This window comes from Cricetulus griseus, assembly GCF_003668045.3.
Source record: "Cricetulus griseus strain 17A/GY chromosome 1 unlocalized genomic scaffold, alternate assembly CriGri-PICRH-1.0 chr1_1, whole genome shotgun sequence".
In the NCBI taxonomy this organism is placed as follows: Eukaryota; Metazoa; Chordata; class Mammalia; order Rodentia; family Cricetidae; genus Cricetulus; species Cricetulus griseus.
The window spans coordinates 103,405,540-103,432,060 of record NW_023276807.1 but is presented as its reverse complement, the minus strand read 5'-3'; the positions used below and the strand labels follow the sequence as shown (position 1 = coordinate 103,432,060).

General features: G+C 41.0%; 1 protein-coding gene across 3 annotated transcripts in view; it reads right to left on the bottom strand.

Annotated features, from left to right (window-relative positions):
• The window catches only part of Fam193a (family with sequence similarity 193 member A), a 116,276-nt gene that overhangs the window by 40,747 nt on the left and 49,008 nt on the right, over nucleotides 1-26,521 (bottom strand). For 2 of the 3 annotated variants that reach the window (XM_027387174.2, XM_027387175.2), the window contains exons 5-12: nucleotides 22,799-23,033; nucleotides 18,667-18,791; nucleotides 12,412-12,559; nucleotides 8,439-8,516; nucleotides 6,789-6,904; nucleotides 6,432-6,674; nucleotides 3,524-3,677; nucleotides 3,220-3,399 (exon numbers count right to left, since the gene is read on the bottom strand). In XM_027387174.2, the coding sequence (XP_027242975.1) occupies nucleotides 3,220-3,399; nucleotides 3,524-3,677; nucleotides 6,432-6,674; nucleotides 6,789-6,904; nucleotides 8,439-8,516; nucleotides 12,412-12,559; nucleotides 18,667-18,791; nucleotides 22,799-23,033 (1,279 nt within the window). The remainder of the gene's footprint in view (nucleotides 1-3,219; nucleotides 3,400-3,523; nucleotides 3,678-6,431; nucleotides 6,675-6,788; nucleotides 6,905-8,438; nucleotides 8,517-12,411; nucleotides 12,560-18,666; nucleotides 18,792-22,798; nucleotides 23,034-26,521) is intronic. The other variant, XM_027387176.2, reaches the window with a different exon arrangement.

The window sequence follows — 26,521 nt, the reverse complement described above, 5'->3', positions numbered from 1 at the left end:
AGGAATGACAGCTTGTTCAGAGAATTAAGGGAAACACTTCAACAAAAATTCAACATAGAAATACATAAATTCTAAAACAGATTGAAGATGACAAAAAAAAATTTAAAAAACTGAGAACCCCAGTAAACAAATTACCTCTGTGTAAAATGTATGTATCAAAAACTAGCAGAACTAGAAGGGACCTCCCCTCCCACTGTTCACCCCTCCACCCAAAAAAATCTAATGTCAAAATGCTTCTCTCAGTAATTGATAATCTGAATACTGCAATTCTAACCTCCATGAAGGTGGCAGTAAGAGACAGGAACCCCCTTTGGTGACTCTACCCTCAGAAGTATCCTCATTCTTTCACCTATCCAAGGCTACTGTGGAAAGATGACTACTTATAAAGAAGCACACTGGTGGTGTGAATAAGAGTGGCCCCCATAGGCTCATATATTTGACTGCTTGGTCCCCAATTGGTGGAACTATTGGAGAAGGATTAGGAGTTGTGTCCTTGTTGGAAGAAGTGTGTGACTGGGGGTGGTCTTTGAGATTTCAAAGGCCCAAGTCATTCCCAGCTATCTTTCCTCTTCCCTCTCACTGTCTCATGTTTAGGGAAAAATTAACATATAAGCTCTCAGCTACTGCTCCAGCACCATGTCTTCCTGCCTGCTGCGATGCTCCCCACCATGATGGTCATGGGATCACTCGCTGAACTGTTAAGCCCCAAATAAACTCATTCTTCTATAAGCTGTCTTGGTCATCTGAAGAAACTAAGACATATAACTACCAGACTGGGGGACAGGTGCTACTGTATTTCAAACTTATAGAGCAACAGCCAAGTGAGCTGTGAGATAGGGACGAACATAGAGACCAATGAACAGAATAGAACATAGGCCTGAATTTTTAACATGGAAAAATATCTTTCCAAAAAAATGGTTCTAAGTCTAACCTTGCACCAGAAGAAACATTGAATCACTGGGAGGTAGTAGTGGTGCACAAGTTTAATCCTAACACTTGAGAGGCAGAGTCTGGCAGACCTCCAAAGTTGATGTCAGCCTGGTCTACAGAGTGAGCTCCAGGACAGCCAGGGTTACACAGAGAAACCCTGTCTCAAAAATACAAAACAAGAAATTTTGAATCAAATAGATCACAGTGTCATTCAGAGGTAAAGTAATAAATATAAAAGAAAAAGTTTTGTTTAAAACAACAAAATAAAAAAACAGAACAAGAATGCATTAAAACAAAAGTCTTAGGGGCTGAACAGATGGCTCAGGGATTAAGAGCACTGGCTGTTCTTCCAGAGGTCCTTCCTTAGTTTAATTCGAAGCAACCACATGGTGGCTCACAACCATGTATAATGAGATCTGGTGCACTTCTCTGGCTATGTAGGCATACCTGCCAGCACAACAGTGTATACATATACACATAAGTAATTAAATCTTAAAAATATAGAACAAACCTTATGCTTTACAAAAGGTACTGTAAGAGGCTGTGACAAGCACTAGTAGGTGTGAGGACCTAAGCTCAGTCCCTAGCATTCAGTGCAGGTAGACAACTCAATAAAATAAAGATACACCACAAACCTGAGAACATAGTACAAACTTAAACTTGCACCCATATATAAAGAACTCTTCCAACACAGTAACAAGACAGAAAAGAAACAGGATTTAAGTAAAAACATAACCACAGGGTTTACCACTTCTCTTGTATTAGTATCAGCAAAACCTCAAAGCTATGTTGTGACTCTTTTGGGAGCCCTGGGTAACATTCTGACCCAGTATTCCTTGTCAGATCAATTCTATGGAGACATCTGCTTATGAACATCGTGTTAGATATACAAGGTATATCTGAGTAGTTTGTAATGGTCAAAAGGGAGAAACCACACAAGGGCTGGCCAATAAGATTAAAAAGAAAACAAACCCAGTATCTCCATAGGAGAAGAACAGGGTGCTTATCTAGAAGGCCTGAGGCCTTAGTTTGAACCCATAATACTACAGAGTGTGGGGGGGAAAAGGACAGGGCTAAATGCAGATACAGCTCAGTGGTAGGGAGCTTGCCTACCATGGGTGAGGCCCAAATTCAAATCTTTAGAATTTCTCAGACTTTAGTAAATATTCTAAATTATTTATAGCCAGGTGTGGTACCACACACCTCCAACCCCAGCATTTGAGAGGCAAAGGCAACATGATCAGGGGCTTAAGGCCAGTCTTAGCTACATGGTATCTTGTCTCAAACAGATGAAATAAAAAACAACCCAAAATACAACAATAGTCATAGAAACAAAACAAACATAAAAAACAGGGTCTGAGGAGATAACTCATCAGTTCATGTACTACTCTTAATAGAGGACCTGAGCTTGGTTCCTAATACCCATATCCAATGGCCATATACAACAGCCTGTAACTCTAGCTCCATAGGGATCAGACACTGCTCGCTTTCCTGGTCACCTGCACTTATCATGTAGCACAATACTACACTAATATATGTAATTAAAAATAATAAAAATAACTTTTAAAACTTAAAGTTACAAAAATGAAGACACTATAGAAACACATTCTTCTAAGACATGTTAAGTGAAAAGCAAGGTAACCTTTCTTATAAGACAGGAAACAGTACATGTTTGCATTTGCACATAATGAAAGTGGGCATAGGGGTTGAAGGTGCACAGGTAGGGGAGTAGATGATGGCAAGATTTCCCAATTTATTCCTTTTGATATTACCTTTATTATTTTAATCACATACTTACACTACTTAATATGATTAATTAGCCAAGCACCTGATCTCCATTTGTTCTTCCTTTTATTTAAAGGAAGAACTTACTGAACTAATAAAACTCTGAAGCTGGGTGTGAGAATACACACCTATGATCCCAGCATTTGAGTTTAGGTAGGAGGGTAATGAGTTCAAGGCCAACCAAGAGTGAGAACTGTCTCCAACACAAACAATAAAACCCCTGTCTTTCTTCTACAGACAAAACAAAAGAAAGAAAAGAGAAGGAAGGAAGGAAGAAAAGCAAAAAACATTTCTCCAAGCACAGTGTTATAAACACTAATGACAATTACAGATTTGAGCAACAGGCAAAAAAAAAAAAAGGAGTTGTAAATTTTATGTTTGTTTCTCTACAGTTCTACTCTTCAGTAATTGCTGGAATTAGCATAATTTTCTTCTATTTACAGAAAATACACACAAAGTAAGAGACTTTTAGGAAAACAGGAAACATGAAACAGAAGATCCTACCTGCTGTGCTGGGTATGATGGAGGTGGAGTGTCCACTTTACTCTCCTCTGTACTGGGGTTACCATTTCCTAGGGCCTCATCTTCTTTGGGAGCTCCTGGGGGCTCACCACTACTCTCACCATCAGCATCTTCATCATCAGCTTCTGAAGAACTATGGCTGGTGCTGCTTACCTGAGGGGACTTAAAAGGCAGCATTCTGTAGCTTTAGTTTTCAAAACAATAGTAACATAAATGAAGTGTAAAGACCACCATATCCTGCATTTACTGACACCCACATCTCCTCATTAAAAAGCCATACCCATACCTCATCTTTCAGGGCCATGTTTTCCCCACCACCATTCAGTTCGCTGTGGATTCCATTCATGTTGGCCACCACGTTGGTATCATCGTAGTTAGTCAATGGATAAATGTCAGCAAACTTAGCTGACAATGGTGCAACGTCTTCATCATCACTACAACTGAGGCAAGCAGAGACGGTCACCATGAGGCCCTTCTTTTGGGGAGGACAGTGAGGAGCACCCCCCACTGAACACGACATCTCCTCTAAGGTCATGGGTCTTTTCACGAAGAGTGTTCAGTGTCACTCACACTACTTAACACCTCTTAGTCACCTGAACACAAAAAAAAGCCTGGATGAGTAACATCTGTGACATGGAGAATGATGGGAAAGAATGTCCCACAGTAGAAATGCTGAGGAAATCAAGATGAATTGGTATTACACTTTCATTTGTCCTGAAAAGCCCTGAAATAAAAGTATCACCCCTAAGTAGACATCATTTTTATGAAGACATTAAGGTACAGAGTGCAACCTCAGGTCTTTAAGTGTTTGATTTTACAGTCACCATATTGTTACAAAATATCCAGGTGACCAAAACTCCCAAGCATAGATACATAAGAAATGCTAAATAAGCTAGCTAGCTTAAGTCAATTATGACAATCAACTTCATTAATGCAATGAGAAAATGACATGTTTACTAAAACAAACAAAAAAAACAGAACTTAAGCAAATTTTCTGGATTTAGCAGGTGGAGGCCACTTTAAAATATAACTTCTTAATATATGAGAAGAGTTGCTCTAGATTAGGGATGACCAGACATGCCCACACCCAGTATTTGCTAAAACTTGTACTAATCTGTTCTCTATCAGGACACACAATAATCTCCAGAAGGTAAAAATGCTAAGGAACAGTGGTCTGCTTCCTAAGAAAATGTCCAGGATTACCAAGCACATTGTACTCTCCTCCCCCACACTCCCTCTCTTCATTTGTTTTGAGTCAGGGTCTTTCTATATAACCTGGCTGTCCTGAAACAGGTGGTGAACTCACAGAGATCTACCTGCCTCTAACTCCTGAGTTCTTTCTATTTTCAAAATAAGGACCCTGATACACATTGCACAAATACCTGAAGCTCACCAACAGAAGAAAAAAGCACCCACCACCAAGGAAGTGGTGCAATGTTGCCGTTGCCATGGTGTACTAATCAGAAAACTGGTTCTGAAATGAAGTATCCAACTTAGCCTTGGCACACATATGACACCCCAGTAAGACCCAGATTGCACTGTACTGTAATGACTGAAATAATGTGGCTGTTTAATCAGTTTACAAAACAGCACCAGTAAAAAATAAAAACAAACAAACAAAAACATGCAATCCAAAAGTCACAAGGATTTTCAATCACAGAGGTTGGTATGTGGAAGACATTAATCACAAGCTGTTGGGGCCTAGATTATTGGAGGACATGAGCTGCCCAGACCAACAGTGGGCAGTTCCAGCTCAGGCAAAAGGCTCCTTCCTATAGCCAAAGGTCTACTACTGATGATGCACCAGAGCCCACAATTGATGATGGCAATCATGACAATAAGTGGGAAAGAGATACATTTGCAATTTCCTAGCTTCAATTTTCAATAGCTATACCTGCATGTTAAACTTCCATATGCCTTGGTTAGAATCTGTATAACAACAGTTAATGGAGAAATCCTCAAATGCCTAAGGCCTGAGAGCACAAGCATCAGAACTTTGTTCAGTGAAGAGTCAACCATGGACTTTAGCTCAGGCCTTTTAGAATTATTTTGGATTTGGGGCTGAGATGCTCATCTAGCATATAGAGCCCTGGGTTCTATCCCCCCAGCACCAAAAAATTAATTCATTGAGGCCTGGGAGACAAGGAAAAATTTTGAAGGAAGAAAAAAAAAAATGAGTGCCACCACGACAAATCCAAATGAAGTGTATGATGAGCATCTCCATCAGTTGAAACAAACTGAGGATCATGTGCAGCCAGATACAGTCAACAACCCTTCAACACAAGCACCTCTGCAGGGCTAGTGATGGCTTCATGTTCAACTTACTTCACTTAAGAAACCATCTGTCCAGTGTGATGGCATATGCCCTTAATTCCAGCACTGAGGAGGCAGAGGTAGATGGATTTCTGAGAGTTTGAGGCCAGCCTGATCTACATAGAGAATTCTAGGACAGCCACAGTTACATAGTGAAACTGTCTCAAAAACAAAAACAATAAAAGAAACAAAATGGCAGAAGTGTTGGCACATGCCTTTAATCCCAATACTTAGTAGGCAGAGGCAGATGGACATCTGAGTATGAGACCAGTTTGGTCTACAGAGTGAGTTCTAGGACAGCCAGGATTACTTAGAGAAACCTTATCTCAAAAAACCTATCCATCCATCCATCCAAAAAAAGGAAAAGAAAAAGAAAGAAAAGAAAATATATACATCCATGTGCAAACTAACTTACAAAGCCTCTGCAAATGACAGGGTCACAACTGAGTTTACAGCCACTTACTAATATGAAATGCACTTCTTATAATGTAGGAATACAGAAAACACAAATTTCCAATTGCTTGCTAATGTGATCTGAGTTCTTAGCAAGACATGGAACAAGCATGAACACTGGGTTGACAATGAAAAGGATGAACAGCCATTGTCCACTGCAGGCAGAATGAGAAAATGAAATCAGAACTTCAAGACATTTCCCTGCATACCAACTGGCAATTATAAATTCACCATATTTTTTCAGGTTATAAAATAGTATCAGTTTGGGTTTATTGATTTCTTGTTTTAACAGGTGCTTAACACACTGAAAGATACTTTTTCCTTTTTTATAAAAAGCACTGTAATGGTGATCATATTTCTGTAGACTGATGTCTGTATTTCGCATTATTGGATAAATTTTTGAAACTCCATTATAAAGTCAAACTTACAAAGTTGGTGCAGAGCCATTGTCTGTGAGGATGAGTCTGGGATGTTGCTGAATTGTGATGGGAGAGCTGGAACCTGACCCTGAGCTTGCTGATGACACACTAGGTGGGCGCATCTCAGTTAGATAGTCGGGAGCAGAATCCACTTGGAGTGGTAGCTGGTGAGTGTGGATGTCATCAGTGACGGGGGGGTCCATGATACCACAAGTGAGGATGTGTGAGAGGCTGCAGTCATCACAAGCACATCTGATCGGGAATTAAGGACAGTTACCAAGAAAGCCAACTCTGAAGGTTGGGTTCAAACCTCTTCTTGTTTCAGTGTGGGCTGAAGGGCAGTAGCACCAGGACAGCCTAGCTCACCTTCGCCTGTAGTTGCAGTTAGGGCAGTCTGGCATGTTCAACCGAGAAGATGACAACATGTGCCTCCTGGAATCCGTGAAGTTGTTCTCGCCAGTAACAACTTTCTTATTAGTTAACTAAAGAAAATTATAAAACAATGGCTTAAATTTGCAAGACATTTCTCCCATTTCATGGACCACACTTCAACTATGACAGTAATCACACTCATTTACAATCCAAGAGGCCTATCTTTTTTTTTTTTCTGGCTAGAACTTTTATTTTAGAAATAATCATTCTGTGTACTTTAAAATGATTAAACTAGTTATTTCTGGATTACTGTAATAAATATTTCTCAAAAATAGCAATTGTGAATATATTCATACAGACTTCACTGAAGTGCCCCCCCCATACAAGTGATCTGTATCAAAACCTTACAAAAGTAACATGTACACAGATAGTGCTAAGCACCTCCCAGTTGTATTTTCAGACAAATATTTCCCCAAATCAACTAAGTTTGCTTTGTTTTTTCATGCTTAACCTGAGAGAAACATAGAAAAAAGGCTCCTAATCTTAGCATAAGCCACAAAGTGGCTTTTCTGACAGCTGTCAAAGCTGTGATGAGAAAAGCAAGCATGCTTTCAATTAGACACTGAGAAAATGCCCAACCCACCTCTACAACTACAAATACACACTGTATTATTTGAAAACAAAACTCCTGCTTTCGAGTATGTTATAATGAGCACAGTTTTAAGGACATTTGTTTTAGAAGACTTTACAGTGAAACTCACATATACATAATTCCACCAGGGGTCTCTGCAGGATTAACACTCTGGATTATCCTAACATTGAGTAACTGGGAAGCCACTAATAAGCACAGGAGAAACAACTGTGTCACAGACCATCATCAACAGTAGTCATGTGTTTCCACACGTCAGTCATCTCTCGTTGGAGGCCCATCTTTTGCAGATGGACAAAACCAGAAAACAAGGCACTAGCCCTGGAGTATGCAGGAAGGGCCAGTCAAATGAAGAACAAAGCATCAGAAACACATCTGTTAATGTTCTGATCTCCAGTAGACACATACCACGTGCATTTTTGCAGATAACCAGAAGGTAGGACTGCTACAGACACCAAGTTTACTCAATCTGCTCTGGGTGCTCAGTATTTGTTAGACACCTAGGATTAAGACTGGTATGTGGAGAAGACTGGACCTGAGAGCTGCCTAGCCTAGAAGTAGCACCAAAACTTGATTGACAACCAGGAATCTAGATTTCAAAGGGGAAGAGTGTGCCAGAACTTAACTGGTTCTATCAGCATACTCAGGCAGAAAGGCCTCTGTCTTATCCCATTGGTGGGAGCTCAACTTCAATCTGCTGCAATTGGCTAATTGGTGCAAAGGGGAAGGGAGAGGAATTCAGGAAATATGGGTCCTTGTACCATTTCTCACAATTCCCACTGAGATTATTCCTTTTCAAACAAATATATGAAAGACCAAGAAACAGGTAAATGCAGTCAGTGTATCTGAAGTTTAAAATCACTGTGTATAATGACTTAAATACTGGCAGGAATTGTCAATGGTCTTCAATGGTATCCTGTAACAAAGAGCATGCTTAGATATCTAAGTGCCACTTTTCTGTGCAGTAATTTACATGTCTCTCCTGTCAACCTTACCTGATCTTCAATTAATCTTCTTTGCTTAAAAATCTCCCAGTCTTCTGTTAACATGCGTTGTTTGGTTTTCACTGTCATCTAGACAGGAGATATAAAAGTACATAAAAAAAACCTTAGTAACAACTGCAAAGAACATTCTCAAGGAAGATCCTTTCAAATGATTTTTTTAAATTGTATATATAAGAAAGATTACCTATGAACAAAACAGAGGTACAATACAAAAGAATGAGTCACCAGCTATTGCATTTCAGCCTCTTGCTTGACACTCATAATACTATCACAAGCACTTTTTTTTCTCCTACGAAAAACAGAATCTTTGGAGCTCCTCACCTCAGAGAACAGGGTACATTTCCTGTGCAAAGGGAAGTAAGTGCTTGCTCTCCTGCACCTGACAGGCCACAAGCCTGGTTGGGGACTCCTGGAGCTGGTCTGCTTCACCCATATGCATGACCTTCCTAGTCCTGAGAACACTATTCCTATTATCACCCTTCATCTATGTGCAAAACCAACAATAACATAAATTTAAAAATGAGTCAGGCGGTGGTAGCGCACGCCTTTAATCCCAGGACTTGGGAGGTAGAGGCAGGCAGATCTATGTGAGTTCGAGACCAGCCTGGTCTACAAGAGCTAGTTCCAGGATGGCCTCCAAAGCCACAGAGAAACTCTGTCTCGAAAAACCAAAATAAATAAATAAATAAATAAATAAATAAATAAATAAATAAATAAATAAGAAGTATAAAACAATCCACCTGGAGAATCAGAAGAAAATCTGAAAAAGATTAATAACCAAAGAAACCTCAAATATCTGCCAACCCACTTAGGCACATTCTCTATTCCAAGAACTAGGCATGTACAGGCCAGCTTGTATCCATCTACCAAATTCCCAAGAGCAAAGATCAGCAGCAGCTTTTCAGTGAATGCTGAGACTTCCAGCAGTACTGTGGGGCCCAAAGCAGACACTAGTTGCTGTTGTATGGCATTGTTGCCAGCTGTCCCATAGCAAGTTTAAGATCCTCTTTACAGAATGTTCTAGATGCTGCACATGTTTAGCTCAAGTATAGAGTGCTTACATCACACTGGATTCCTCCTACTGTTGTAGTAAGCCCAGACTAGTATAGGTGCTAGCCCTTTACAGGACACAGGAGTCATCCTAGGTGGTCTTACCAGGGCAGCTGTATAACTTTCCTGTGACATTATATTTTATGCTGAGACACCTCTGAGTTTAGAGCCTTTTTGTGGTTTGTAACCTTAACTGACTTCAATGATTCTTCCCTGGGGACAGAAGAAAGCTCTCCTATATTTGCTCTCAATGCAGTGGTACTTTGTGCCTCTCCAGCTCCTTATCCCCTTTCCATGTATCATTCACCATGATGACAAGAGTTAACCAAGTACAGACTGGTTTTGGTGCTTCAGTTTGGTTTTTTCTCTTTTATAGTAATTTATTATTTTATGTGTATTAGTATTTTGCCTTCATGTATGGCTGTGTGCCACATGCATGCCTGGTGCCCACAGAGGCCACAAGAGTGGGTTGGATAGCCTGGAACTAGAGTTACAGATGCTTGCAAGTTATTGTGTAGGTACTAGGAATCAAATCTGTGTCCTCTGAAAAAGCAGCCAGTGCTGTCAACTGCTGAGCCATCTCTCCAGCCACCTACACTCTGGTTCCTGACTGTCCACACAAGGTTCACATGCTGAAGGTTTGTTCATTAGCACATAGTAATGTTGGAAGGTGAAGGAACCTTTTAGGAATTGTCTCCTGGTAGAAGTTAGGTCACTGGGGCATAACCTTGAAGTGCACATCACTTGAAGAGCCTTCTTCTTCCAGTTTCCTGGAACCCTAAGGACCTTCTCCATCATGACCTCCAGCAAGTACCACCACAAAAACACAGCAAAAATCAAGGGATCTTCCTCTTAAGCTGGTGGGGTGGCACAAAGCTCTTAACCAGTACTCAGCAGGCAGAGGAAAGAGTATCACAAGTTTAAGGCTAGCATGGACTATGGAGTGATACCGGTTACTCACTGTAATCTCTCACAGTGATGGGAAACTGAGAAATGTCTTTTTGCTTCATTGTTTCAGAGTATTGATGACCCAAACCCCTCACTGCTTCTCCCTGATTTTGATAACCGCAATAAACAATCATGTTCTCTACAGACTTCTCATTGGCCACAGTGCATTGCAGTCTACTTTTTCAAAAATTGATTTAAAATAGAAAATAGAAAAGTATAAAATAGAAAAGATCAGGTAAAACTAAGTATCATTCATGTGATTCTCTCATTGTCATTGTAAGAAGGTAACCCTGGAGTTAACTGCCAGGGTCTTTCTAGGATTCTAGGAGGCAGATTCTCAGGGAGAAGTTAGCATCCACTCTGGCCCTTCCTACTCCTGGACCCAGATCTCTCTGCTGCTAGAACAGCAGGGCTCAGAAAGCAGACTGCTATGCATATAGGGCTCAGAGGAAGAGCAGTTGCTGGCCCCTTTTCTGTGACTGCCTCTGTGCAACTGGGCTGCCAGCTATCTATAGGGTCAGGACCTGATTCTTGAGGCTACAGGGGTATAGCTGAAGTAGAGGCCCCACCCATACTATGCCTGGCCATTCTCACACTCCTCCTTCCCCCAATCCATAGGCAGACTCTGCAGCTAATTTACCTGCTATAGTCTGTCCCCTAAACTGTAATCTATTGTTCAGCTCAAGAACAGCCTTGTTCCTGGCACAGCTGGAGAGTAAATCTGTCTATAAGACCAAACAAAAAGATAATTTAGGGCCACACCCACTCTAAAGAAAGAAGAGAGAGACAACTGCTTCCCCTGCAGGGTTAGTAATCTCAAACAGCAGGGAGGGCACTGCATAGGCAATGATTATGCAGAGGCCAAGGACACATCGCAGCAGAATCAAAGGTCTCTCAGGGCCTCTAGCCCCATGACAAGCTCAGCAGCAGTGAACTCCATACAGTGAGAAAAGTGGGACTAGTCCACTGATACCATGAGGGTCAAAGTTAGCAAACAGGGAGAGTTTTCTCAAGTTCTGAACAAGAAACCCTCTTTCTAACCATTGAGCAGCAAACAGAGAGGAGTAATGGCTCAGCCAATTCTAAATGGCACAATGATCTTGGGATTCATGTGGGACCAGCTTGTATCTCAACCCAAAACAGCTACTCATATCTATAAGGATTCAGGATTTATGCTGGCCTGCCCGTTACCTGGCAGAATGCACTCAGGCAGTACTCTGGTCAGCCCAGGTATCCATGAGTACTAGTCTGCAAGCAGGTGCAAAGGACCCCTTTAAAAGACAGCCCACCTGCCCACTTTTGCTCTCTTGCCCCTCTTCGTCTCTCTCTTGCCCTCTATCCTCTTGCTCTCTTGCCCTTTGCACCCCCTTCTCCCCCTCTTGCTCTCCCTCACTTTAATAAACTCCATGGTTAATGTATCTCTTGGTTTGTGTTCAATCTCCATCGTGCACTATGTAACTTAAACAAAAGAACAACAATATTTGTTTACAAACTGTCTTGCATACACACTAGGCTGCCATTTCTTTTTTATTCCTCATACTATCACTTTTAAAACATAACCTTTAAAAGCTAAAGCCTTTTTTGTTTGGCTTCACCAGAAGCTTTAGAAAGACAGGATGAATGGCAGAAATACCATCTAAAGAACATGTCTGGTGTCTCCTTTGAGATGTAGTAGTCACCTGGCAAGGGGTACCCCCTTCAGGCCCATGTCTAGCAGGCACATCCCATTTTTCTTACTACCCTTTGCCCTTATGTCTGTTCTATATTGGACAGTTCTGGATGAAGAATGGGCTCTCAACAGCACCATGATTGATAAATGGCTGCTGGACCTGAAAGGCCTGATAACATCCCAAGGTCCTCTATTAGGACACAGAGACAGCAGGTACAACCCTGCTGAGGACCTAATTGTTGCTGCCACACAATAATAGCCTCAGAGTGAAGGCTGTGCCTCGGAGGCAACATTTACCTGCTCATCCACATAGGCATCGATCCTCTTCTGACACTCCAGCCACTCTTCAGCAACTTTGCGCAACTCTTCCTCAGAACGCTGGTACCTCTGCAGCAAGGTGCTGTATGTGTCTTCATTACAAGTGTCATGTGTGGTGGTTCCTAGCCTAGGAGGGAGAAGGCCTATCACAAAGGAAGAGCCCAGAAGCTCCAAGCCAGACAGAAGAATCTTGCCACTATTGTCTAACTTTATCACCTCCTTTCACAAAACACACCACACAGCAAGGCTGCTACCTGGGCTTAAAAGATTATATACACAAAGCACTCTGAACAGAACCACATATAAAGGAGATGCTTAAAGAGTTACTAGCACCTGGTGAAAGAAACTAACAAGAATTCTAAATACAATAAGGCTATAACATATGGAGCTCTTATTAATAAGATACACATTTCTTATTAATATACACTGACCCAAAGAAAACAAATACTTAATGACAAATACAAAACATACAAATGTTATAATAATACACATGCATTTATTTTGAAGTGGAAATACATTCATGTCAAGGAAAGGTCCGACTGAAACATGTTTAATAAAAATATGTTGTGCATTAACACAAGCAAAATATGTGCAAAAAACACAAAGCTATTTACAGTGTCTACCACTTCGTGATTTTACCTGTAATAACCTGGTGGGGTTTTTTTTTGTAAATTTATTTTATTTTATGTACATTGGTGTTTTGCCTGCATGTATGTCTGTGTGAGGGTTTCGATTACCCTGGAACTAGAGTTACAGACAGTTGTGAGCCATGGTGTGGGTGCTGGGAATTGAACTTGGGTCCCCGTAGAAGAGCAGTCAGCACTCTTAATGACTGTGCCATCTCTCCTGCAACTCCCCACAGTGGTTTAATAATAAAAAGAAATAAAGTCATTTTTAATCAAAAATTGTTCACAGAAATAGACAGAAGTCGTTGCCAAAATCTTTTCCTTTCACTTTCTTTGCCATGGTAGATCACATTTGTTAGCATAGTGAGAAGAGGGAATTCACAAAAAAAAAAAAACCCTACCGATTGCAAAACCACCTGCACAGGTGTCCATCTAGGCTCTGCACCAATGCCTGGCATCACCATAGGTCCTAAGAACAGTTGAATGTTGCAGCCCTCAAAGAGGTTTTCTCCTGATTCCTACTGCTGCCAGTCTTGTCCTTCAATGAACTGATTCTAGTCATCAAATATAAAATTACCAAGCCACACAGTGGTGGTACACACCTTTAATCCCAGAACTCAGGAGGCAGAGGCCAGTAGGGGGATCTCTGAGCCAGCCTGGTCTACAGAGTAAGTTCCAGGACAGCCAGGGCTACAACAGAGAAACCCTGTCTCAAAAAAACCAACAAACAGGGGCTGGAGAGATGGCTCAGAGGTTAAGAGCACTGACTGCTCTTTCAGAGGTCCTGAGTTCAATTCCCAGCAACTACATGGTGGCTCACAACCATCCGTTATGAGATCTGGTGCCCTCTTCTGGTGTGCAGATATACATGGAAGCAGAATGTTATATACATAATAAATAAAGTCTAAAAAACAAAAACAAAAACCCAACAAACAAATCCCAATTCCCATGTGTGATGGTTTGAATGAGAACTGTCCCCATAATCTGGGGCATCTGACCACTTGGTCTCTGGTGGGTGGTGCTGTTTAGGGAGGTTTAGGCGGTACAGCTTTACTGCAGGAATTATGTCACTAGGAATCCACCAGCTTTGAAATTAAAAGCCTCTTTACATTTTCAGTTTTCTCTGTGCTTTATGATCATGGTTGAGATGGAAACTCTCAGCTTCCTGTTTCTGCTGCCATGCTTTCCCACCACTGTGAACTTTTTTGTCTTTGGGACTTTAAGCCCAAATAAACCCTTCCTTCTGTAAGTTGCCTTAGTTATAGTGTTTTATCACAGCAATAGAAAAATCACTAAGATACCACAAATTTCCATTCTGCCTTTCTTCCCAAGTGTTCTTCCTCTATTACCAACTGTTCCAAGTTACAAATACAGACTATTTGAATCAAGGAGAGTGGAACTGATAGGAACCCAGCAGATCGCATTGGTGATGGAATGAGGTGACCAGAGCATTCCCACAGTGCCTCTATAAGACAAACAGCCCAATTCTTTAATTGGTAAATTGCCAGGAAAATGGGGCAAGACAGCAAGTGAACTCAGAGAAAAGACTCTCAAAGGATAAGGAGAAAAGAGAACTTCTGCTTGAAGACATGAAAATATTTTGTAAATACACAGTTAACTGTAAATATAACTAATGTTATGGAATCATAGTTAAAAATGGTAAAATATTTATCAAAAAATTTAATGTCAAATGACACTGAATTGTAATTTTAAGTGGATGAATTGTATAGTATGTAAATAATCCTAATAAAGTGGAAAATAAAAAGAGAGACATACATGGTCCCCCAGAGAAGGGGAAAGGGACAAAATCTCCTGAGCAAATTGGGAGCATGGGGTGAGGGGAGAGAAAGTTAGGAGAAAGAGAAGGGGAGAAGAGGAGGGGAGAAGAAGTGGGGAGAGGAGGACATGAGGGAGCAGGAAGATTGAGCGGGGGAAGAACAGAGGAGAGCAAGATAAGAGATACCATAATAGAGGGAGCCATTACAAGTTTAAAAAGAAATCTGGCACTATTGAAATGTCCAGAGATCTACAAGGATGGCACCAACTAACAATCTAAGCAATATTGGAGGGGCTCCCCCAATAATGAGATTGATGACTACTTTATATACCATCCTATTGCCTTTATCCAGCAGCAGACTCCCACAGCTAAACACTGAACTGAACTGGAATCCAGTTGCAGAGAGGGTGGAGTAATGAGCAAACGGGTCAAGACCAGGCTGGTGAAACCCACAGAAACAGCTGACCTGAACAAGAGGGAGCTCATGGATCCCAGACTGACAGCTGTAAAACCAGCATAGGACTGTTCCAGACCTTCTGAACATGGTATCAGTGAGGGGGCCTGGGAAACCTATGGAGCCTCTGGTAGTAGTAGATCAGTATTTATCCCTAGAGTACAAATGGACTTTGGGAGCCCACTCCACATAGAGGGATACTCTCTCAGCCTAGACACACGGGGGGAGGGCCTAGGCCCTGCTCCAAAGGATATGACAGACTTTGAAGATCCCCCATGGAAACCCTCACTCTCCCTGGGGAGCAGAAAGAGTATTGGATAGGGAGTTAGTGGGGGGCAGGGGAGGAGGAGAGGGCAAAGGAACAGGGATTGACATGTAAAACAATATTGTTTCTATTTAAATAAAAAAAATAGAAAAGAAAAGTGGCCAATAAAGCCAGTAGCTTTCTTGTGCTTTGTTTTTGGATATGAAATGTCTCCCAAAGGTTCCTGTGTTGAAGACTTAGTTCCCAGAGCGGCAGTATTCAGAGGCAGGGCTTTTGTAGGTGGCTGGATCATGTGGGCTCTGGCCTCACCAATGGACTAGTCCACACATGGGTTCAGAGTTTACTAGGCTACATATCAGAATGGGTGGAAACTTGGTGTACTTTATTCCTGAAACTTTTCTCTGCTTGGGAGTTACCAGAAGGTGAGCAGCTTTGCTCTGCCAAGTACTTCTGTGATTTACTGAATCTTCTGAAATAGTGAGCCAAAACAAACTTTTCCTCCTCAAAAGTTGATCCCTGCAGCATTCTGTCACTCTGTTAGTATTCTATGAATAAGGATAGCCCTTAGGCAGACAGTTTACTTATTTTGTGTGTGCATGAGGCAGGCAGAGCAGGAGACCTGCTATCTTGGGTCTGTTACTTCTGCCTTTTTTGGCTTGAGATAAGATCTTTCACTGAACCTGGAGATCAACAATTCAGTTACAATGATTGGTCAGCAAACTCAGGACTTACTTGTCTACTACCCAATAATGGAAGTTATAGGTATGTATGGCTACATCTGATTTTTATGTGGGTGCTAGGAATTCAAACTAATGTCCTCATGCTTGCACAAGGTCTCTTATCTATTGACACCCTCCCACCCCAGTTGCTGTATATATTTCTGTGACAGGTATTACCATAAAAACCGTGGCTGCCAAGAAACTCCCTAATTCCCTATGCAGATCAGACTGACCTCTAAAATAATTTATGTTAACAAGAATAATACAAAAGACACATTAAATAAACCTCAGTGCTGGCCATAGGCTGTTTGTCGTCTCATAATGTATTAAGCTACATGTGTGTTTGTACAGTTCACATATATTATACTTTATTAATTTTTTTTTGTTGTTTATCCCCCTTTTGAGGCAGGATCTCTCCACATAGCCCTGGCTGTCCTTGGATTTGCAAAGATCCAGCTACTTCTACCTTCCAAGTGCTGAGATTAAAGGTATGTGCCACCATGCCTGGCCTACTCCATAATTTTTTTACATGTTAAAAACACCTATACAACTATGTATTTCATTAATAATTTGTGGGAAAAATTTGAGTTATTAAATTTATACTTGTATACTATAAATTCAAGTATAAACTATTATTGGGGTTGACAAATGAGTCTGTGGTGGGACACAAAGGATAGCATTTCTGGAATGACTAGGACTCCTTAAGAGGGCATGCTGCTTTCCCTCTTCCCTGTACCTCATTTCTTCTTAGATCTTGAGGGTAATAGGAAGTAAACCCTAGAGTGAACACTCAAAATAGGGTACTATTCATCTTTGGAATGTGGCTGCAATTCCTAGTGAGAAACAAAAATATTCAGAACATGGGCCCAGAAAAGAAATGGTTTCTGTCAGTCTTTGGAAATCAACTGGATGACAGATGCATCAAATCCAGTATTCACCAGGAAAAGAAACAATGGGCAGATAGTAAGAATTGCTCTAGCCCCAAGGGAGGCATGGATGAATTCAGTGAACTTCACAACTTAGGCAAAGCACATTCATGTTAAGCTTGGCTTCCTTTCCTTTTACTAGGGTGGCAGTCAGACATTCCCATTATAGTACACCCTCTAAGCTTCTAAGAGTGTACTGGATGCTTCTGACTTTTAAATTTGTGTGTCTATGTGTGTGTGTGCGCCAATGAGCCATAGCTTGCATGTGGAAATCAGAGGACAAACGTGTGTCTTCTCTCCTTTCACCATGTGGGTCCTGAAGACCAAACCCTCAGACAATTAGGCTTGATGGCAAGAACCTTTACCTGCTGAAACATACTGACTGCCTTGTATCAAATATTTTGCAATAGTGGACATAGAAAGAATGACTGGGAAGCAAACTGAGGCTGAGTGAAACTGGTAAAATCTGCAAAAAGCATACCAGTTCGCAGCACACCCTGCCCTTACCAACTACTTCTAAGGTGGTTCTTTCTCTAAACATGAGGTTGAGTAAGACAAGTAAAGGTGACTGCTGTTAGTGTGTGCCTACACTGTGGGACTGTGCTTCTATTTTAACAGATAAGAAACAAAATCAAGAAGAGATGATACTGAGGTAGCCACTACTCAGCTCTACTGAGTAATGGCTGATGAAGGAGGGGCTGGTTGCAGGACAAACACATACACATACTGCATGCCTACATTTAGTATTAGTTAACCCCAACAAATGTCTACTAGAGAGTTCTGCACTTGTGCACTTATCTTTTTGGCAGCAGAGAATCACTCACTAGCTCTCCTGATGAGAAGTGACATAAGTACTCTACAAACCTAGATGTTAGCACATCTAAGCCTAGAGGAGTCAAAGGTACTCTGAATCCCATGTTCTTCCACCTCCCTTCACCATAATGCAAGAACCCTGCCCAGTCCATGACTGAACTAAGGCCTGTAGAGGTAAAGCACTGTTTACTGGAACCTTTATTATTTATGAGGCATTACAATGTTACACCTGAATAGCATCTACATTGGTTTATTATTTAAAAGTTTAACTGGGGGGCTGAAGAGATGGCTCAGCAGTGAAGAGCACTGGCTGCTCTTGCAGAGGACCCCCAAGTCTGAGTCCCATCACAAACATGGTGGCATACAATTGCCTGTAACTCCAGTTCCAGGGGATCCAGCCTCTTCTGGACTCCATAGGCACTGTAGCATGTGAAGCACAGACATGCATATAGGCAAAATACTCATACACATAAAATAAAAATTTTAAGTAAACAAAAGTTTAGCTGTATTATAATCTTAGGTTTAGAGCTTTCTGTCTATCCCTATGCCCTGTTATTTTTCCTATAAGGACTTCCACATGTAGTGGTCTACAAGCATGAACACACACACATGATCACAGGAAAAGACAATTCAAGTCAAGTCAAGACAAAATACCTGATCTGAGACACTAGTGCTGGCAAGCTGCTCTGGAGAAGTGGCTCTGAGAAGACCAGATTTTCAAATAAGTGTTTGTTATGCAGTTCCCATGTCACCTGGAACTTTTTCAAATGTTCATTTTCCTAGTTAAAAAGGAGAAAAAAAAAAAAAAAAGATAACAGCAGATGTAGTGAGTGGATGAAAATATGAAACTTCTTAGAAGGAAGCCCCCAGGTCCTACCACCTTCTGCACAGGCCTAGAACATCTTGTTTCTGAAGAGTTCCTTGTTTGTATCAAAACACACCAAATCAGATCTCTTACTTAAACAATATGGTTTGCCACCTTGCTACATTCTGAGTAACTCCTACCTACCCCAACCCTAGACATGGGTGGTCTCAGAGATGAAAAAGGGATTGGGCTGGGTGGGTGGACAGACTGACAAAAAAAACTGACATCTCAACTAGGACTGTTGAGATGGCTCAGCTGATTATGGTGCTTAGTGTTAACCTGATGACCTAAGTTCGATCTCTTGGAACCTACATGGTGAGAATCAGCTCCTACAAGTTGTCCTCTTGACTTCCAAAGGCATGCACATACAAATACAGAAACATTTTTAAAAAGAAAAGTATATTTGAGCCCAGACAATACATTTCTTGTCTGTCTTTGTGAAAGCTCATTCTGACAGATGCAAATAAATTCATTGGAGACACTCTGGCAAGAAAAGGCTTTATTTCCTAGGAAACTTGAGCAAACTCATCAGTGTGAATGACATGCTGGGAACCCATAGCAGTGCCACCATAGTCCATCAGTGCTCTCTGACTCCTCTGGACTGGATTACTCTCTGATGTTTTAGCCTTCATATGCATTCTCAGTCTAGTTTTTCCTATAAATGTCAGTAACGAGAGGCTCCTCACTACATTTTCCATGCTGCTCTGATGTGTCCCACTTCTGTGTCCTTTAGAGCTCAGGGCTCTGCCACTTCTTTTAAATCATCAATTCTCTTTTGAATCTCTATTTTTCTATTAAGCTTTATGTCTCCATCTTTGTTTTTGCACTATCAAAGATTTAACTCTTTAGGCTTTGAACATGTTGGACAAGCCCATTATACTGAGCTATATACAGCTCCAGACCTTTTTGTGTTTGAGATAAAGTTTCACTATGTATCTCTGTTGGCCTTTAACTTATATTCCTCCTGCCTCTGCATTCTAAGTGCAGGGATGAAAGGTATATGTGTGTATTTGTGAGAGAGAGAGAGAGAGAGAGAGAGAGAGAGAGAGAGAGAGAGAGAGAGAGAGAGAGAGAGAGAGAGAGAGAGAGAGAGAGAGAGAATGTTCCTGAGTTTATTAGGGGTGTGTGTTTATGAGTTTCTGAGTTTATTTTCTGCCAAACCCAGATGATCCTGTGATCATCTTAATCCTTGATTCATGAATTTAAATATATTTTACTTCTTAAGACACAGAAGCCATAGTTACTTTATATATATACTCTTTGAAAATTTACTATCTTCAGGGTGTAGCTGTTTTATCTTCTTGCTCTCAGCTGTATTGTTTTCAACCTTTATTTTGTGATTCAAAAACAAACAGAGGCTAGAGAGATGGCTCTACAGTAAAGAGCACTGGCTGTTCTTCCTGAGTTGGATTCTCAGCACCCATATGGCAGCTCCAATCACAGGGGATCCAGTGCCCTCTCCTGAACTGATTTATGTGGGACCAGACAGGAAGGTAGTGCACAGATACATGAGGCAGAACACTCATATACTTAAAATAAAAGTAAACTAAATTTAAAAACAAAGAAAGAAACTAGTATGCTTCTCATTTGCGGAAGACGTTACCTATGCACAATTTGGACCACTTCCAGGTTCTTTGGTGTATCACAGCTTTTGCTAACCATCCCAGGATCAGGAGAAATCCCTGGGACCAATGCCAGCTTAAACATAGGTGTTCTCAGGATTCAATAGGTCTTCCTTTTTATGACTTCTCAGCAATGTGTTAAAAGATTTTTCTCTTCTTTTATATGACTTTCCAAACTTATCTGTTTCCCTTGGAATATTGCAGAGTATGTAATCTATGCCATGCATTATCAAAAGAAATATTATTACATGTAAAATATGTGATCACACATCTGCATTTTGTTCTTTCAAAGTGTTAAGTGGGTTCAAACAACAAGAAATATTTATTATAAGTTAATAATTATTTCACTCCTAGGCATATGCCCAGAGAACTCCATGCCCTATCATTGAGATATTTGTACTCCTATGTTTATTACTGCTTTATTCTCTACAGTAAAGAATTATTATCAATCTAATTGTCCACAAACAGATGAATGGACAATGAAATTTGGTATGTGTGTGTGTGTGTGTGTGTGTGTATGTATGTATTATGTATGTATGTATGTATTTATGTATGTGTATTGTATTTAGCTCTGAAGAAAGAAGTAATAACAATCTTGAGGAAAATGGGTGGGCTTAGAATACATATTAAGAAAAAAAGAGCTGCATGTTCTCTCTCACTTGCACAATCTAGCCAATAATATATGTATGTATGTTAACAAATGTACACGTGGGTACAGTAACCCATGAAGAAAACAGCAAGAAAGATGAGAAAGTACTGAATGGAGGTAATGAATATGAATTATGAAAGAGGATTTTTTTTTTTAATTTTAACTGTCAGGGATTTTATAGTTTTGGTGGTAAATGCATAAAAATATATTTGATAGTAAAAGGGCAGTATCAAATGTGCAGCTAAACAACTTCTACTCTTAATGAAGTATAAAGAAATGCATAGATTTTGGGAATGGTTAATTTTGGTGACCTCCAGTTGTATTTGTGAAGGGCTAGTGATGAAACCCAGGGCCTTGCTCATAATAGGCCATGATTCTACCACTGAGCTCAAGTTAAACTCTGTTAACTTTGTAAGATGGAGTTATCTGAGGAGGGCTGGACATCAGCAAAATTTTCTGGAGAGTATGCCTTTTAAAGAAACCAAAACAAACAAAAACAACAACAATAACAACAAAAAACACACACAAAGACAGCACCTTAATCTAGGCTGGTACTCTTCAGGGAGATGGGCAGGTACATGGTTCTCTAGAGCAGCAGCTCTGAAACCAAGTCTAGAATAGGCAGAGTCCCAAGAGGGGAGGAGGGGGGCTGAAAAGTACAAGAGGGTACATAGAACAACTACAACTACCAAGGCCCTCACATCCAGCTTGCCTTAGTCACCTCACCCAATTTTCTATATACACATGTCTCAGACACCTCTTCTTGTAAGTGGTTACCTAGCACAGTGGTAGACTGCAGCAGGGAAACTGGATAGTCTGGGGCCGTTGCAATGTCTTGCCAAGTAGTATTATGTGAACTTTTCTGGAGAGCCCCATTAACATCAGAACCACATAAAGAACCAAATGATTACTGTATTTTTTGCCCCCAAAACATAGCCACCACTAAGAAAGCACTAAAACCCACCCACTGAAGTGTCACTTAATAATCAGATGAAATATTGGTGAAGCCTTGCAGACTACAGGGAGGAGGGGACCACACCTGATGAAACGGGGAGGCAGCTAAGGGAGTTTTGTGGTTGTCCCTGGGGATTCTGGTGAGCTTCCAACTGCAATGACTGTATTTTCATGAAATGCTTCTCTCTGTCCACCCAGGAATGGGGTGATCAGAGATTCACTGTGTGCCCTGCTAGAACCCTATAAGGAAGGGGCAAGGCTGCTTCAGTAAACCCATCCCTTTCCTGCACTGCTGCTTGGCACACACATGAAGAAATCCAGGCAAGAGGCCCTTTCATCGAGTGCAGCACCAGTCACACAACCCAAGACACCAAAAACTTCTTGGATTTCCTGTCAATGCAGCACTGTTTTCACCTCCATATCCGAATTCCTCACTTACTAATGCTTAGGTCTTCCCAAACAGATTTCCATGCTGTGGCTCCTAGACATTAACTCTCTCAATGCTTCTACCTGCCAGCAAAATCCACTGAACTATGATTAATCCTAGTCGGTTTTGTGTGGAAAGGAGTCTATGACTATGCAAGGAGGACTTAACAGTACAATCAGTTCCCTAGCTGCATATACCTCCCCTATCACATGCTTTTGTTCTTCTGTTCACCTCAGCAGCAAGGAAAAGAAGTGGGCATGGTCTCTCACCAGAGTTCCAAGAAAGGTACTGATGGATCGTGCAGCCTGGCAGAGGGCACCATACTCCTCCAAGAGTAGAGAGACAAAGTGGTGTGCCTGTGGTGGGCCCTGCAAGCCAGATGGCGCCTTGGCTTTTGCTGCAGCAGACAGCTGCCGGAGCAGGCGGACCTTCATTTCTAGCACGTACTCCCGGGCTTGCTGCTCCAACCGCTGGTAGAGCTGATAGGGGTCCCGCTCACAGAGCCTACAGAGACAAAGAAAGAGTCACTACTCAACCATGGCTGTCCACACGTGTCAGATGGCAGGTAGTTTTTATGCCAGTGGGTATCTTTTATTAAACAATTTTCTTGTGACAATCTGTGGGAGTGTGACTAACTCACAGGGAAACTGACATTCCCCCAAATGCTTCCTCTGACTTCACTGTTTAAGCAACCTGTGTAGGGACTCTGCTCCATGTTCACTGTCCATAAGAGCAGACCTAAGCCCAAATAGTCTGAGAAAGGTATTATAACTCACAACCAAAGGGAAAAAGCCTCCCTTCTACTGTGCCTGAGAGCTGGCCCCAGATGCTAACACAATGAGTGGGACTTAAAAAGTGACAAGCTCCAATCCCAGCAGAGTTGATACGTGGTTGGAGGGCTGGGGCTAAGTTTACCTTTCTTCATTCTAAGAACTCAATATACCATACAAATGAGCCCATGTTATTTTCACAATTAGAATGAGGTTTGTTTTTTTTTTTTTTTTTTGGTTTTTTTTTTTTTTTTGGTTTTTCGAGACAGGGTTTCTCTGTGGCTTTGGAGGCTGTCCTGGAACTAGCTCTTGTAGACCAGGCTGGTCTCGAACTCACAGAGATATGCCTGCCTCTGCCTCCCGAGTGCTGGGATTAAAGGCATGTGCCACCAACGCCCCTAGAATGAGTTTTAAATACAGGTCATCCATCCTATTTTTAAATTATCTACAAAGCAATGAAATGCATCCTTGTAACTAGCCACATGGTAACGAGTTTGTCCAAATTTATAGGTGATTCTGCTCATAGTTTTGAGAAAAGGTAGTCTTTCTTCCTCAGTCTCTTAATGAAGGATTATAGGCTCATGCAACAAGGTGATCCAGTTTTTAAAACCTGCTCTATAATATTTGGCATTACTATGGTTAAAGTTACCACTTCTTTTAAAAGTACATTTCTGAAACGACTCAAGAGCAGTTGTTCTCAATCTGTGGGTCACAATTCCTTTGGAGTATCAAATGACCCTTTCATAGGGGTCACTTAAGACCATTGGAAAACACAGATATTTACACTATGATTCATAACAGTAGTAAAATTACAGTTATGAAATAGCAACAAAAATAATTTTAGGGTTGGAGGTTACCACGATATGAGGAACGATATTGAAGGGTTATAGCATTAGGAAGGTTGAGAACCACTGTTCAAGATGGAAGCCTAGGACCACTAAAGCAATAACTGAAACATCTACTAGAAGCAATAACTAAAACATCTTCTGGAACACACCACTATGAAGAACCAGCAGAGTTCAGTGGTTGCTTTATCTAACAGATTCTTCAATCTTTGGCCACCACATTAAATCTAAAGAGAAGAGCATTGTTGGTACCTGTTCCATTAAAAAAAAAAGGGGGGGGGTGTTTCTGAACCATTTTTAATCCCAGTACTCAAGACGGGAAGGTTTGTTTCTGTGAGTTCGAGGCAAGCCTGGTTTACACAGGAAGTTCCAGGCTAGCCAGAGTTACATGGTGAAATCTTGTCTCAAAAAAATCCCAGTAGATAATAAAAAATAAAAAGATGTATTTATATTTTTAATGTGTGTATGTGTACCTGAGTTTATACACACTTTGTGCATGCCTGAGTCCATGGAGGCCAGAGGAGGAGATTGTATCCTCCTGGAATGTGAGTCATGTAGGTTGTGGGAAACAAACACAGGTCCCCTGCAACAGCAGCAAGTACTTAACTGTTAAGGCATCTCTTCATTCCCGCCTGTTCCCTTTCTAAGGGTACACATCACTTAAGTTGTAAAAGACAAGAATCAATCAAGTAAAAATGTGCAAGGCAGTATGTAAAGCTGTGTATACAATCTGCAAGATAATATGCTAAGCCTTGTATACAATGTGCAAGGCAATAAAGATGTAAAGCCAATTTACAATGTGCTTAGAGAAAATAAACTGGTAGGATTCTCACCCATGGCTGCTACATTTCAAAAACATATTAATTTTTTAACATTAAAATATAGTGGGTTTCCCCCCATTACTAGAGATCAAACCCAGGGCTTTTCACATGTTATGCAAGAGCTCTATCACTGAACTACCCTAACCTTTGGTTTGTGGAGACAGGGTTTTACTATGTGGCTCAGACAGCCTTGAACTTGCTATAAATTTACAACCCTGCCTTAGTTTCTCTATGCTGGGATTGCAGGTATCACTAAGTCTGGCAAGAATTTTAAGAAGAATGTGTTCCCTAAGTTTAAGGACAGTGGCACAAGATTCAAATGAGCAAGGAGCAATTGAACTCACAAGAATATTAGAGGGCTGAGGAGAAGGTTCAGTGGGTAAGATCGCTTGCTTTGCAAGTACAAGTTCAAAGCCCCAGTACCCTTGTAAAAGGCCAGGCATCCCTGAGCATGTCTGTCACCTCAGCATTGGGAGGTAGAGACAAGTGGTTTCTGAAAGCTGACTGGCACCCAACCTAGCTGTAAAAGGGTAGATATCCAAAGTTCGATGGCCAACCAGCACAGCCAAAATAGTGAGCTCTTCTAGTTCCAGGAAAAGCCCTGCCTCAAGGTAACAAGAAGGAGAGCAACAGAGGAAGACACCACACCTTCCCTGAACATGTACACATCTACACACTCATGTGCATGTACCAAAAACATACAAACTCTTAAAAAAGGAAGCCTGTGGATACCTCCTTATAGTTTTATCAGCGCAGTGAAATTAGAAGCATTTTGATTCTTTGTTCATTTCTATATTTTATAAATTTAAGGAAAAAAAGGTGGTACTTTTGAGAACAGATTTTTTATTTATAAAAAGTTTTTTGTTTTTTTTTTTAATGTGTATATGAGTTTTACTTGCATGTATATCTGAGTGCCACATGTGTGTCTGGTGCCTAAGGAAAAGGGTGTTGGATTCCTGGACCTAAAGTTATAGACAGCTATGAGCCACTAAGTGACTACTGAGAACCAAACCCAAGTCCTCTCCAAGAGCAGCCAATGCTTCTAATCACTGAGCAATCTCTCCAGCCCATGCAAACAGATTTCTTATGAAATCTTAAGTAGTTCATCCACTCAGTAATTCACACATGTGTTCATAGATGCTGCTCCACCTGAATGAATCCTGTGCTGATGCTATTCTTAAGCATCACAGATGTAGCATGAAGGGGTCTGAGGTGTCATGGGTTTCATGTGCCATTAGCTAGGAAATCGCTCCTTTAAAAGGCACTAGCCATCTGGAATTGTCTCATATAATACTAAGTAGCAGACAGGTCAAATCCTGAACACAATGCTTTGCCAATCAATGCCCCTGCTTCTTTGACATAATATACTGTACGGCAACTGTGACTTTGTAAGATGCCAAAAGTGTGCAATCAAAATGTGAAAACAAAACAAAACGACAACCAATCCATGAAATATCAGGCTCAGATTTGTTGCCTTTATTTGGAACATTTCAAAAATCAGGGGGGAAATGGCACATTTAAGTTGTTAAGGAAAAACGGAAGTGATGCTCACCCCT